The sequence below is a fragment of the Lepus europaeus genome, chromosome 5, assembly GCF_033115175.1.
Source record: "Lepus europaeus isolate LE1 chromosome 5, mLepTim1.pri, whole genome shotgun sequence".
In the NCBI taxonomy this organism is placed as follows: Eukaryota; Metazoa; Chordata; class Mammalia; order Lagomorpha; family Leporidae; genus Lepus; species Lepus europaeus.
In genome coordinates, this window is record NC_084831.1 from 140,247,376 (window position 1) to 140,260,661 (window position 13,286).

At 59.1% G+C, this 13,286-nt stretch overlaps 1 protein-coding gene across 1 annotated transcript in view; it reads right to left on the reverse strand.

Annotated features, from left to right (window-relative positions):
• The window catches only part of SMARCD3 (SWI/SNF related, matrix associated, actin dependent regulator of chromatin, subfamily d, member 3), a 36,571-nt gene extending 24,755 nt beyond the window's left edge, over positions 1-11,816 (reverse strand). Inside the window, exons 1-2 of the mRNA XM_062192875.1 lie at positions 11,749-11,816; positions 9,004-9,150 (exon numbers count right to left, since the gene is read on the reverse strand). Coding sequence (XP_062048859.1) covers positions 9,004-9,048 — 45 coding nt within the window. The 5' untranslated portion in view covers positions 9,049-9,150; positions 11,749-11,816. The remainder of the gene's footprint in view (positions 1-9,003; positions 9,151-11,748) is intronic.
• Positions 11,817-13,286: the final 1,470 nt, after the last annotated feature.

The window sequence follows — 13,286 nt, forward strand, 5'->3', positions numbered from 1 at the left end:
TGTGCTGCCCCTCCTTGTCCTGCCAAGGGCCAGGTGTTAACTGTTAACTCCTGCAGCTGGCGGCATTCACCTAACATCCCCCGGGGATTCTGGGAGACTTTGTCAAACACTTCCAACTTGCACATCTTTACAAAAGAGCTCAGTATGCATTATTTGGTCCTGTGGACACTCCCAGAGGTCAAAGGGACAGATACTACATCCATTTTAAAGACAGAACCAGGGGGCCAGCATTGCGGCATAGTCTATTAAGCCTCCACCTGCAACTCTGGCATCCCATATGGATGCACGCACATTTGATTCCTGGCTGCTCCAGTCCCCTGCTAATGCACCTGGGAAAGCAGTGGAAGGTGGTCTGAGTCCTTGGGCCCCTGCACCCACGTGAGAGACCTAGAAGAAGCTCCTGGCTCCTGGATTCAGCCTGGCCTAGCTCTGGCCATTGCAGCCATTTGGGGAGTGAACCAGCAGATGGAACATTTCTCTCTCTCTCTCTCTCTCTCTCTCTCTCTCTCTCTCTCTCCTCCCTCTGTAACTCTGCTTTTCAAGTAAATAAAAAAATAAATCTTTTCAACAAAGAAAATACAGAAATAAAGACCGCAGCAGCAGGCTTGGGGAGTTGTCTAAGGGTGAGTGACTCAGCGCGGGACCAGTGAATGAGTGCCAACAGGCAGGCTTTGGCTCCAGCCTTCTGACCACAAGGTCAATGCTCCTCTCAGGGCACCGTCTGACTGCTCCCTCGGGTTGGTAAGGCAGCCCAGGTTCCCTCAGCGGTCTCTGCTCTGGGCTTCAAACTCGGACAGGTTGAGAGTGGGGACTGTACCCTCCCCTCCAGCAGCGCCTCATTGAGAACTGATGAGCAACGCTCGGGAAGCGCTGATCTGTTCTGGGCCGAGGGTCCTCACGCTTTCCATCAGACCCTGCATTTTGTTAATGATTTCACTGTTGATGAGAAGCCACCGAGGGTGACAGCACCTCCTAACCGGGACCACGGGCACATGGGGGCCCCCAAGTTCTTGGTAAGGATCACTGTGGGCTGAGGGTCAGAGGGGATGACAGATGGTGGATGATGGGGTAAGGGAAGCTCAAGCTGGGTGGTTCAAACTGGGCAGGGCAGATGGCTTGGATTATCCCACACTGCGTCGTAAACATGCTAACCAGGTACCAACATTAAAAACTGGAGGAGTCCACAGGAAAGACAGATTTCCGGAACCTCTTAGAAAATCAGGAAGCTGGCAACACATGCCCACCAATACACTTGGAAGCTACGGATGGATCTGAGAGGGAGCCACGCTCTTTCAAAGGGTAAGAGCTCCCTGACCCACCACCTCCTCTCCCCACCCCCTATCCTAGGGGCTACAAACTCACATGCTTCCCAGGGGCCAAGCAGATCATGTAAGCAAGTGGCAGGTGCTTTGTGGACGGAGAAAAACAGCCTTTGTGCTTGAGCCTCAGTGCTGGCTGTGGAAGAGGAAGGGCCGGGCCAGGGCACAAAGTTTCCTCCTGTGAGGGCCACCCTTGGGTTGGGCGTGGCAAACCTCTGAGGGCCCCATGGGGTGGCAGCCCCAGTTCAGAACCTCGCCATAACCTTGAGGAAGTTACTTCACTTCTCCATGCCTCAGTTTCCTTATCTTAAAAGTGACAGTGATTGAGAGCCCGGCACTGTGGTGTAGGGGGTAAAGCCGCCACCTGCAGTGCCAGCATTCCACATAGGTGCCGGTTCAAGTCCTGGCTGCTCCACTTCTAATCCAGCTCCCTGATAATGGTCTGGGAAAGCAGTGGAGGATGGCTCAGGGGCTTGGGTCCCTGCACCCACATGGGAGACCCATAAGAAGCTCCTGGCTCCTGGCTCCTGGCTTTGACCTAGCCTAGCTTTGGCCATTGCAGCCATTTGGGGAGTGAACCAGCGGATAGAAGAACTAACTTTCTTCCTCACTATCTGTAACTGCCTTAAAAAAAAAAAATAAAAGTGACAGCGATTAAAACAGCCTTTACCCCACAGGGTAGCTCGGGGGGATGAATTAGTCAAGCCAGTTTAAATTCTTATACCAGCTCGGAAAACTCACCCTAAGTCCTCAGTGGACACTGGCTGCTCTGACTTTGCCTGCCTCCTGCCTTCCTGGCTCACTTCCTGCAGGAGACTGTGTGTTGGCTGCCTAGGGCGTGAGGTGCTGCTGAGAAAGACGGGTGGGGCTGGAGCAATCTAGATGGGGTCGGGGGGCTGTAGACCACCAAATGGGCATACTTTCAAAAGTGTGTCCAAGTCAGTTTTCTTCTGAAGGAAGAGGCCTGGGTAAGGTGGGGAGTGGTAAAAAGGAGGTTCGAGGGGAAACTGAGGCAAAAGGAAAAAGCCAAGTGACACTTTCTTCTGGGAAGGGGTTGGGAGGCAGGATAGGAAGGCAGCTTCTCTCTCTGCTTAGGCCTAGTATGGCACAGGCCTCCCCTTCTGCACTCCCCCGACAGGCACCTCCTCCTCCAACCCACCTGCCTGGGCCCCTGCTGCTGACTTAGACCAGGCCTGTCCAAGCCCACCCAGAGTGACCCCTGGAGGACCACAGGGCTTTCCTGGGCTCTGCTGGCTCACTTCCTTTATTCCAAATAAAAATTTGATTAAGGGGAAAGCAGGGGGGCCTCTTGGAAATGTGGATTACAAAGCCAGTGCTTTGATGCAGTGGGTTTTTTTTTTTTTTTAAAGATTTTTTATTTATTTGACAGGTAGAGTTAGAGATAGTGAGAGGGAGAGCAGAGAGAAAGGTCTTCCTTCCATTGGTTCACCCCCACAAATGGCCGCTACGGCCAGAGCTATGCCGATCCAAAGCCAGGAGCCAGGTGCTTCTTCCTGGTCTCCCACGCGGGTGCAGGCACCCAAGCACTTGGGCCATCCTCCACTGCCTTCCCGGGCCACAGCAGAGAGCTGGACTGGAAGAGAAGTAACCATGACTAGAACCCTGTGCCCATATGGGATGCCGGTGCCAAAGTCGGAGGATTAGCCAAGTGAGCCACGGCGCCGGCCCGGTGCAGTGGGTTTTAAGCCACCATCTGCAGTGCCAACATCCCATATAGACACCAGTTTGAGCCCTGACTGCTCTGCTTCCAATCCAGCTCCCTGCTAATGGCCTGGGAAAGGAGCACAGGATGGCCCAAGCGCTTGGGCCCCTACACCCACATGGGAGGCCAGGAACAAGCTCCTGGCTTTAGCCTGGCTTAGCCCTGGCTGTTTCAGCCATAAAGATTTATTTATTTATTTGGAAGGTGGAGTTACATACAAAGAGGGAGAGGCAGAGGCAGAGAGAGGTCTTCTGTCAGCTGGTTCACTCCCCAAATGGCCACAGTGGCCAGGGTTAGGCCAGGCTGAAGCCAGACTCCATCCAAATCTCCCACCTGGGTGCAGGGGCCCAAGCACTTGAGCCATTTTCCATTTCTTTCCCCGACACATTAGCAGGGAGCTGGATTGGAAGTGGAGCAGCCAGGACACAAAGCAGTACCCATATGGGAAGCCAGCGCGATAGGTGGTGGCTTAACCCACTATGCCATAACACCAGCCCCAAATAGACCTTTCCAAAAAAAGTGACAGATTGCATTAGAAAGATGGGTAACTCCACGTGGGAGTTCACAGGTACAGGCCAGAGAGGATAGACTCCAGGCTGGAGCTGAAAAGCGGCCAGCACCAATGGAGGCTGGGGCCTGGAACCAAGGGAGATCTGGTTCATGCTGTATAGCATCGGCTGACGCCGATGGCTGATGATTGACAGGGGATGGGGCGAGGCAGGCTGGCTCACGGCATTCAGGGCCTGCCAGCACTCCCAAGGAAGAGTCCTGCAAAGGGGCGGGGCTCGCCTTCCACCAGAGGCCTGGCCTCGTGCCCAGGGGCTCTCCCCAGGGGGCCCAGAGGCAGTGAGCGCCTGCAGGGCCCTCAGGGGAGGAGTATCTGCAGGAGCCAGAGCTAGATGTCCCAGGGAAGGATGCAAGTGGGGATTTCCAAGTGTCTCAAGGCAGCGAACGCCCATTCTCTGCTGCTCCGAGGGGCCAGGCCGAGGTGAGCAGGAGGCAGGCTCTCCATCGGCGCAGGAACAGTTGTGGATGGAGCGTGCTTTCCTGAACACTGACAGCTGCTCCTGACCGGGGAGCTACGGGGGTGGGGGTGGGGCGCATGTGCCACGAGGTGTGGACCCCTGTGCGGTGCAGCTCAGGCAGCCCCAGGCCAGAAAGACCCGCCCTTGGCTCGTGGTGCTGCAGAGAGGGTGACGCCAAAGAGGCATCACAGGCTCTCGTTCACACCAGAGCCCCCTCCTCTCTCCACTGCCTCACTCATCCAAGAAATACTTCTCCCTGCCGTGTGGAAGGGAACAGGTGCAGCCTGTGTCTTTACGGAGCACTATGATAAGCACTGAAATTTTTGGTATGTACTATAAGGCATGAGAAAGCGGGACTTGACCCCAAATCACGGCTGCGGGAAGGGGTCCCGGGAGGAAGCATGGTGCACCATTAGCCAGGGGAAAGGAACTGCGAAGGGTATGGAGACAGAAGGAACAGCACGCACGAAGGCCCAGAGTGAGGGCAACAGCTCGAAGGTCATAGGCAAACAGAAGACGAGTCAGATCAGGTTTGGTTTTAGGAAGCTCATTCTGGCTACTATGGTGGTCTGGGGCCAAGGGGAGGGGACAGCCTGTCGGGTGGTAACCTCAGAGTTCCAGGCAGAAGACAAGAGCAGCATGGACGGGGGTGGTTACATGAGAAATAAGAAGTGGGTGGAACTGGGGCCGGTGCTGTGGCGTTGTGGGCTAAGCTTCCACTTGCAGTGCCTGCCTTCTGTATGGACACCAGTTCTAGTCCCGGCTGCTCCTCTTCTGATCCAGCTGTCTGCTACGGCCTAGGAAAGACAGCCCAAGTGCTTGGGCTCCTGCACCCACGTGGGAGACCCAGAAGAAGCTCCAGTCTTCTGGCTTCGAATCGGCTTAGCTCCGGCCGTTGTGGCCATTTGGAGAGTGAACCAGCAGATGAAAGACCTTTGTCTCTCCTGCTGTCTGTCTGTAACTCTCTCTCTCAAATAAATGAAATCTTAAAAAGAAGTGGGTGGAACTGAGACCTATGTGGGAAAGAAGACCCACTGAAAGGGTGTGGTGATCGTTCCAAAGGAGAGAGAAGCAACGGGGTACTGGCAAATGCCACTCCCGGGTCTGACTTGAGCCTGATGTCTCTGTCCAGCAGTGTGGCCAGTGGAACAAGGAAACCAGGAGAAGGCTCTGGAATCAGCCTTCTGCCTCGTGGGTTGGGGCTCTGTTTGGCAAGGTACTGAAGGTCTGGCACCTTCGGACAAGTTCTCTCCTGGATGGCGTGAAGGGGTTGAAGGCAAGCCTGCGTTCTCTCCGGCCAGTCCTCTCGTTGGACTGGAGACCATCCCTTCCTGTTCCTGTGCCCCAGGTGAGGGCATAGGAGCTACTCTTGACATTTGGCTTGGCTATCTCTGCCGTTGATATAACCTTGGCCTCTGGGGTCGGTGCTGTGGCACTGCAGGTAAAGCCGCCCCCTGCAGTGTTAGTATCCCATATGGGTGACGATTCAAGTCCTGGCTGCTCCACTTCCCATCCAGCTCTCTGCTATGGTCTGGGAAAGCAGTGGAAGATGGCCCAAAGATCCTTGGGTCCCTGCATCAGCGTGGGAGACCTGGAAGAAGCTCCTGGCTCCTGGCTTCGGATCAGCGCAGCTCTGGCCATTGTGGCCATCTGGGGAGTGAACCAGCGGATGAAAGACCTCTCTCTCTCTCTCTCTCTCTGCCTCTCTAATGCTGCCTTTCAAATAAATAAATACATCTTTAAAAAAATAATCTTGACCTCTGGGCCAGGCGCATGACTGGTCCCTCCTTACATCTAAACTCACCTGTTGAGCACAGGTACTGAGGGAGGTTTTCCTACTTTCTATGAAGACAGCACCCCGAGCTAGAGAACGTGGCTCTGTGTTTAATTCCCGATTTCAACCACTCTTGGGGCCCCACATTTGCCAGAACCATTGCTGCAAGATTCACGCGCAGAATACGAGGGGGCAGAAGCTGACGCCCACCCCTGATGCTCTCGCTTTTACTTTGGGCTACGCGAGATCAGGGACGTTTATTTACACGGGTGGACAGGACTGCACCAGGTGCTGCCTTAGCCCTCGGCTGAGGACACTGCCTCGCTTTGTCACACAGCATCATCACCAAGGAGAGACTTCTCAGGGTCTCCCAAGCAGAAACCACAGTGATATGTGCAAGAGGCTGGATTTTTGTGTTGCCGACAGCGTGGATCCCGTACTGCTCAAGTCTTCCTGCTGATAGCCCTGGGCCCCGGGCCTTGTGTCTGGCGCACTTACATCTTTCTTGGCTACAGGTTAGGTCCCCAACCCCTTTTCTCTCCATCCCATGCATCTCTGCAAACTGCCTCAAACCTTTCTTTGGAAAGAGGCGGCAGGCATCTCAGTACCTCGTCCCCATCTTCCCTCTGCTCCTCCCGCCTTCTTTCCCTAGCTCCCCGTTCCTCACTCCAGGCCCTAGAATGTTCTTCAGTCTGGAAAATTTCACGTGGGAGCTGGTCCAAGTTTGTCAATTCCAGGAAAGGCACGTGGTGGGTACACGCTCATGCGGCACACTCTCAGATTCCCTGGAAGTAAGTTTAGTTCGCAACGCAACTGGTTTCAAGGCTTGGGAAGCGATTCAGCAGGATGTGTTATCCCATACACGGGGCCCAGCTGAAGCCATCCGTCTCCCGTCTGGTCCCTTAAGAGTTGCCAAGGGTCTGCAGGCGGCCTCATCAGCAAGGCACAGCCATGGCCCCCCCCAGCTGTGCACCCCCCAGAGACAGGCAGCGGCCTTGGGCTGGCCCCTCTGTTGCAGGCATTCCAGGCGGTTCAGAATTCAGAAGAAGGAGGGCTCTGCCTCCTCCCAGCGACACCTCATGGAGGAGGGGGGAGTGACACCTCAGCTCATTAACTCCACCACTTCACACTCACTAACAACAGCACTCACTTGCAATCACACCAGGAGTGCCCAGGGCAACACAGCCTCCAGCTGCTGCACGCCTGCGCTCGCTTGCCCGTCTAGACGCTGCCTGGCACCGGGGTGCTGACAGCATCCCAATGCCTGAGCACACACTGGCCGCCAAGAGCTTGGGACCGCACACTCACAGAGGCCAAGCTTATATTTACGTGACTCCAAAGTCAAATGCCCGACCTGCCCCCAGCGCCTCACCCCCCCACTGCCTCATCACTTGGGGGCTGGGGCTCCTGGCTCCCCAGGAATCAGGATCAGGGCGAGGCGCTGACGGTGTGTCCAGAGCCTCTAACTCCTGCCCTCTCAGGCCCTCCCACCTGTCCGTCCCTGCACTGAGGTCACCTCCTTCCCCTCTACTACAGGAATCCCCCAATCCCACCCACGCAGGGTTTAGCCGAGTGCACCCCAGACAAGCAACCCCACGTGGGACTGGCTCAGGTGCACCTGACCCCCAGTCCTTCTCTCCCCTCCATCCATCCTGGCCTCCACCCTCAGACCTGCAGAATTTCAGGAGTTCCCCAGCCCAGGGAGAACATGTGGAGTCTACTAGTCCACTCCTTTGCTTTAGGAATCTGCACTCAGAAGCCAAGCAGCACCAAGAGGGGCCCAGGTCCACATCCCACCTAAGGTGCTGCCTGCATAGCCCAGAAGGGGGTGGGGCCATTGCTGGGGATCCTGACTTCCCTGCAGGGCTCTGGGTGTGGGGCTGGGGCTGCCCACACTGCTTGTTCCCAGGGTGCCCAGCCCGGGCCACCTGCCTCCTCTGGACCAGGTGGGGCTTGCCCAGGGGCCAGCGCCTTGCACCTTTTTGCTCTGGGCCTGGCAGAGGAGCGCAGAGGGGAATAGGGTTGCTCTTGGTCTTCAGAGCAGACTGGCAGCAGGTGGAAGGAGGAAGGGGAAGCTAAGAAAGACCCTCATCCCTCCTGCCCTCGCCCCATGGCACCAGCCCACCCTAGAGGGGAACCCCTGCAGATTGTACCTTTCCAGAGCTTTCCTGAGGTTGCCCCCTCAGGGCCCCAGGTCCGCTCCATCTGTGGCAGCTTCCTGCCCAGATTGCCTAAGTCTGCACTCTCCACTCAGCTGTGGGCCCTGAGGGCAGGCACTGGATCCTGCACCCCTGGAGACCCAACAGCACCCAGCCTGTTGCTGAGTCACTCACATGTAAGGCCGGCCAAGAGGGACCCGCGGCACTGAGCAGACAGAGCTCCAACTGGACCTCAGCTCCACAGCCAGCGCCAAGGCCTCCCCTCCGCTGGGTGGCGCTCCTGGGCAGGGGGGCTTTTCTACCCTGCGTTTCAGATGGTTCTTCTGGGCAGGGGGACTGACCCAGGACTAGCCGGGGAGCCCAGGAGGGTCCAACTGGAGTGCCAGGGCCTGAGGGCACATCTGAGCTCCAGGCCTCTGAGCAGGGCAGGGCTGGCTCCTGCAGGGAGCACACGGTAGGCGACCACCTGCTCCTCCCATCCAGAACAAACTCCACAGGGGATAGGCTGCGGAGTCCAGGTTAGACCAGGGGCTCTGCAGGTTCCTTCCCGCTAGCAGAGGCACAAGGCATGCACGTGTGTGTACACATACACCCATGTATGCCATGCAAAGTGAAGGAAGAGATGGTTGTTTCCGTGGGTGGGGAGGAAGTTGAACAAGTCAGACCATTTCCACGTGAACCCAAAATTTGGCTTCAGACCAGCTTGTCCCTGGCTCGGAGCAGCTTTGAGAGGCAAAGCCAGGGACACTGGGAAGTGAGGGGACTCTCCCAAGAGCTACTACCAGGGCAGAAGCAGGAGCCCAAATGACATCAGAGGTGGAAGAGGTGGGGGAGGAGGCCCCGTTGTGGGAAGCATGAGCAGGGGCAATGCACAGGCACTCGGGAATCCAGCAAGGGCCTGAGTACTGAGAGGGCTGCGTGGTGTGGTCAAGGGCCAGAGCTGGCACGCTCAGTGGCACCCCGGAAGTGCTGCTCCTGGGCTGCTGGGGCAGGACACACCTACCTGTACCACGGTGGGTGGGTGTGGGTGCTGAAGGCCTGGAGTCATAGATGGCAGGGTCCTGCAACGGGGGAGTCATCCAGTGCCCCCGTGGGGCCCGGGCCCAGAGCCCGCTGCACCTGCCGCACCAAGGGCCATTCTGAGGAGGATCTGAAAGGAGAGGGAGTCGGGGCCAGAGCCTGAGCCCCCATCGCAGGTTCCAAAGGGCCCTGGGAAGCTGGGGAAAGGAGGCCTGAGGAAGAGGATGGGGAGCTATGTGGGCAGGGGGGAGGCTTAGGGCAGGGTGTGGACACAGCTGGGGAGCAGCCTGTGGATCCCCACAGGACAGAGTAGACTGACATGCACCAGGGTCTAGGCAGACCCCAGGCCCCGGCAGGGAGAGGCACGTGGGAGCTGTGGCAGCAGGTGCAGGGAGAGGGGGGCTGCCTGGCCAGGATGCAACCCTGGGCCTCGGAGGGACCCTCAGGGTGGTGGCGGGGAGTCCGCCGGCTCCCCCACCAGCTCTGGGCACCTCCTGGGAGCACAGCTTCCTGGATCTACCACAGAACCTGCCCCACCACACTTCCCTCCCAGCCTGGAAATAGGAAGGCAGCTCGGGTCAGACTCCACTGCTAAGCAGACGTCCCTGGGCAGAGGTGGGGCATGGAGGCTAAGGAATGAGTGGTGCTGTGGCTGTGGGGTGCAAGAGGGAGGGCTGGGTGGGGCTTGAGAGGGGTTCAGCTCACTGTAGCCATGTGGGCAGAGGGTGGTGGTGGCCAAGGATCAACTGGGAGAAAGGTGAGGAGCAGAGGGAATGAAGAGGGGCAGGGAGCTGGAGAGAGGACCTAGAGGAAAGCAAGGGGTGGGCTGGGGAGGGCGAGGAGCGGGGACCTGGAGGGGGCATGAGAGCAGGGAGGTGCCAGGCCGGGGGAGGAGGGGAGGTGACAGGTAGGGGGGAAGGAGGGGAGGTGACAGGTGGAGGGAAGGAAGGGAGTGATATGTAGGGGGGAGAAGAGGTGACAGGCAATGGAAGGGGGAGGTGACAGGTGGGGAGGAGATGGTGACAGGCAGGGGGAGGAGGGGAGGTGAAAGTTGAGGGGAAAGGAAGGGAGGTGACAGTTGGGGGGAAGAGGTTACAGGCAGGGGGAGGAGGGGAGGTGACAGGTGGAGGGAAAGGAGGGAAGTGACAGGCAGGGGAAGGAAGGGAGGTGACAGTTGGGGGGAAGAGGTGACAGGCAGGGGGAGGAGGGGAGGTGACAGGCAGGGGGAGGAGGGGAGGTGACAGGTGGGGGGAAGGAGGGCAGGTGACAGGCAGGGGGAGGAGGGGAGAAGGCGGGGGGGGAAGGAGGGGAGGTGACAGGTGGGGGGAAGAGGTGACAGGCAGAGGGAAGAGGGCAGGTGACAGGCAGGGAGAGGAGGGGAGGAGATGGGGGGGAAGGAGGGGAGGTGACAGGTTGGGGGAAGAGGTGACAGGCAGAGGGAAGAGGGCAGGTGACAGGCAGGGGGAGGAGGGGAGGTGACAGGCAGGGGGAGGAGGGGAGGTGACAGGTGGGGGGAAGGAGGGCAGGTGACAGGCAGGGGGAGGAGGGGAGGAGACGGGGGGGAAGGAGGGGAGGTGACAGGTTGGGGGAAGAGGTGACAGGCAGAGGGAAGAGGGCAGGTGACAGGCAGGGAGAGGAGGGGAGGAGATGGGGGGGAAGGAGGGGAGGTGACAGGTGGGGGGAAGAGGTGACAGGCAGAGGGAAGAGGGCAGGTGACAGGCAGGGAGAGGAGGGGAGGAGATGGGGGGGAAGGAGGGGAGGTGACAGGTTGGGGGAAGAGGTGACAGGCAGAGGGAAGAGGGCAGGTGACAGGCAGGGGGAGGAGGGGAGGTGACAGGCAGGGGGAGGAGGGGAGGTGACAGGTGGGGGGAAGGAGGGCAGGTGACAGGCAGGGGGAGGAGGGGAGGAGACGGGGGGAAGGAGGGGAGGTGACAGGTGGGGGGAAGAGGTGACAGGCAGAGGGAAGAGGGCAGGTGACAGGCAGGGAGAGGAGGGGAGGAGATGGGGGGGAAGGAGGGGAGGTGACAGGTGGGGGGAAGAGGTGACAGGCAGAGGGAAGAGGGCAGGTGACAGGCAGGGGGAGGAGGGGAGGTGACAGGCAGAGGGAGGAGAGTGGTGCCAGACGGGGAAGGCAGAGAAGGTGCCAGGCAGGAGGGTGCCAGACAAGGGAAGCAGAGGAAGTGCAGGTGCAAAGCAGACAGGAGGGTAGCAGGTAGGGGAGGTCTCCGGGCAGGGAGGGGGTGAAGAGGAACTTCCCAGTCAGGGAAGAGGCTCAACGAAAGGGCTGGGAGGAGGAGGCAGCCGGCAGGGGGTGGGGTGCAGGGAGGTGCCAGGCAGGGGGGCAAAGTCAGGAGTAGGGGGAGACGCCAGGAAAGAAGGAAGAGCCGGAGATGCCAGGGCGGCAGAAGGAGAGATGCCAGGTAGAGACGAGGGGAAGGTAAGGGGGAGATGCCAGGCAGAGGGAGGAGGCTGCCAGGCAGAGGGAGGAGGCTGCCAGGCGTGGGGGGCTGCAGGGGATGCCAGGCAGGAGACAGAGGGGGAGATGCCAGGCAGAGGGGGGAGGCTGCTAGGCAGAGGGAGGAGGACGATGCCAGGCAGAGGGAGGAGGAGGATGCCAACAGAGGCGAGGCGGCTACTGCCAGGCAGGGAAGGCGGGGGCGCCGGCGCAGCGCGGCCGGGCGGCGTCTTCGCCAAGGGCCGTGGGGGCCACGCGGCGCGGGTCGCTCACCTGCTCCCCCGGGACCCTGGCCCGGAGCGCGGCCGCCGGCTCCCCGCTCTGCGCCGGGCTCGGCCCGGCGCCTGCGCCGCTGAAGCCCGGAGCGGGGGAGGCGCAGGGAGCGTCTGCAAAGAGCGAGGAGCTTAATAATGAGTTAGGGATCGGAGCGGGAAGCGTCGCCCCATCCATCAGTGTGCGTGATCGCCGGCTCAGAGCCCCTCGCCAGATCCGTGATCTTCAGCCTGTACACAGACACATCTTAGGTCTGTCCGTGCATCTGCATGCCCACGATCCACGCGCGTAGAGCATCCTGTGTGGACGAACACACGTGGGAAACGCGCACGCAGGTGTGAACACACACACACACAGCCCGTGGGGGAGGGGGTTGTTTCTGGTCCAGCTCAGTGATGACAACACTCCTGCTTTTATGCACTTAACATTTCAGCCCTCAACACAACTGACCCTGTCGGCAGGCACGCGCACCCCCCTGAACTCATGCTGGTCCCCAGTGGAGGGCTGTGGGGCCCGGAGCAGCCCTTTCCAACTTCCAGCCAGAGTAGCTGACTCTGCTCCCGGGGGCTCTGCCGGGAGTCGCGCCTGGAGCCGTCAGATTGGAGCTAGCACCGCGGGGCCTCAATTCCTACCTGTCAAACACATGAGCCCAGGGAGCTCAGACGCCCACCCCCAAGGAGGCAGCAGCAGGGGGTGTGAACCCACCAAGCCTTTGTGAAAAGATGCCCCGGTGGAAGGCAGGCAAATGGCGGGTGCTGTGGTTGGCCAGCTGCTCCCAGCCCAGGCCACCCCCTCACACTAGGGGCACTTTGAGCCCCAAGCACCTGCCATTCTGCTTTCTGGCTCCACGATTTAGAGTTCTCTGGAGAGCACGTGTAAGTGGGATCCTACAGTATATGAACTTCTGTGGCTGGCTCTCTCACTTAGCAAGACTCTCACATGATGGCAAGCCCCCCCCCCCCCCGCCCCCCGCTTTTGAAAGATGTATTTATGTGAGAGGCAGAGAGAGAGAGAGAGGTCTTCCATCCACTCATTCACTCCCCAAATGGCCGCAACAGCCAGAGCTGGGCTGATACAAAGCCAGGATCCAGGAGCTTCCTCCAGGTCTCCCACGTGGGTGCAGGGGCCCAAGCACTTGGGCCATCGTCTACTGCTTTCTCAGCCATAGCAGAGAGCTGGATAGGAAGAGGAGCAGCCGGGTCATGAACCAGTGCCCATATGGGACGCCAGCACTGCAGGTGGAGGCTTAGCCTGCTACACCACAGTGTTGGCCCCCCCTTTCCATTTTAAGGCTGAGTAATATTCCGCGGGGTGTATACTACACTTTGATCGCACTCTCACTCTTTGAGGGACACTGGAGTCTTCCTCTTTTCTGTTGTTCGAGTGAATCTTGCTGCTTTTACATCCTTTCAGAACGTGTGGATGTCAACTTGGGGCATCACCCCAGCCCAGCTCTGGTGAGACCAGTTCCTGCCTTCCCCCGGCACCCTTCCCAGAGTGCCCTCACACCCCTGGCTACTCCAAGGACCCCCAAGGAG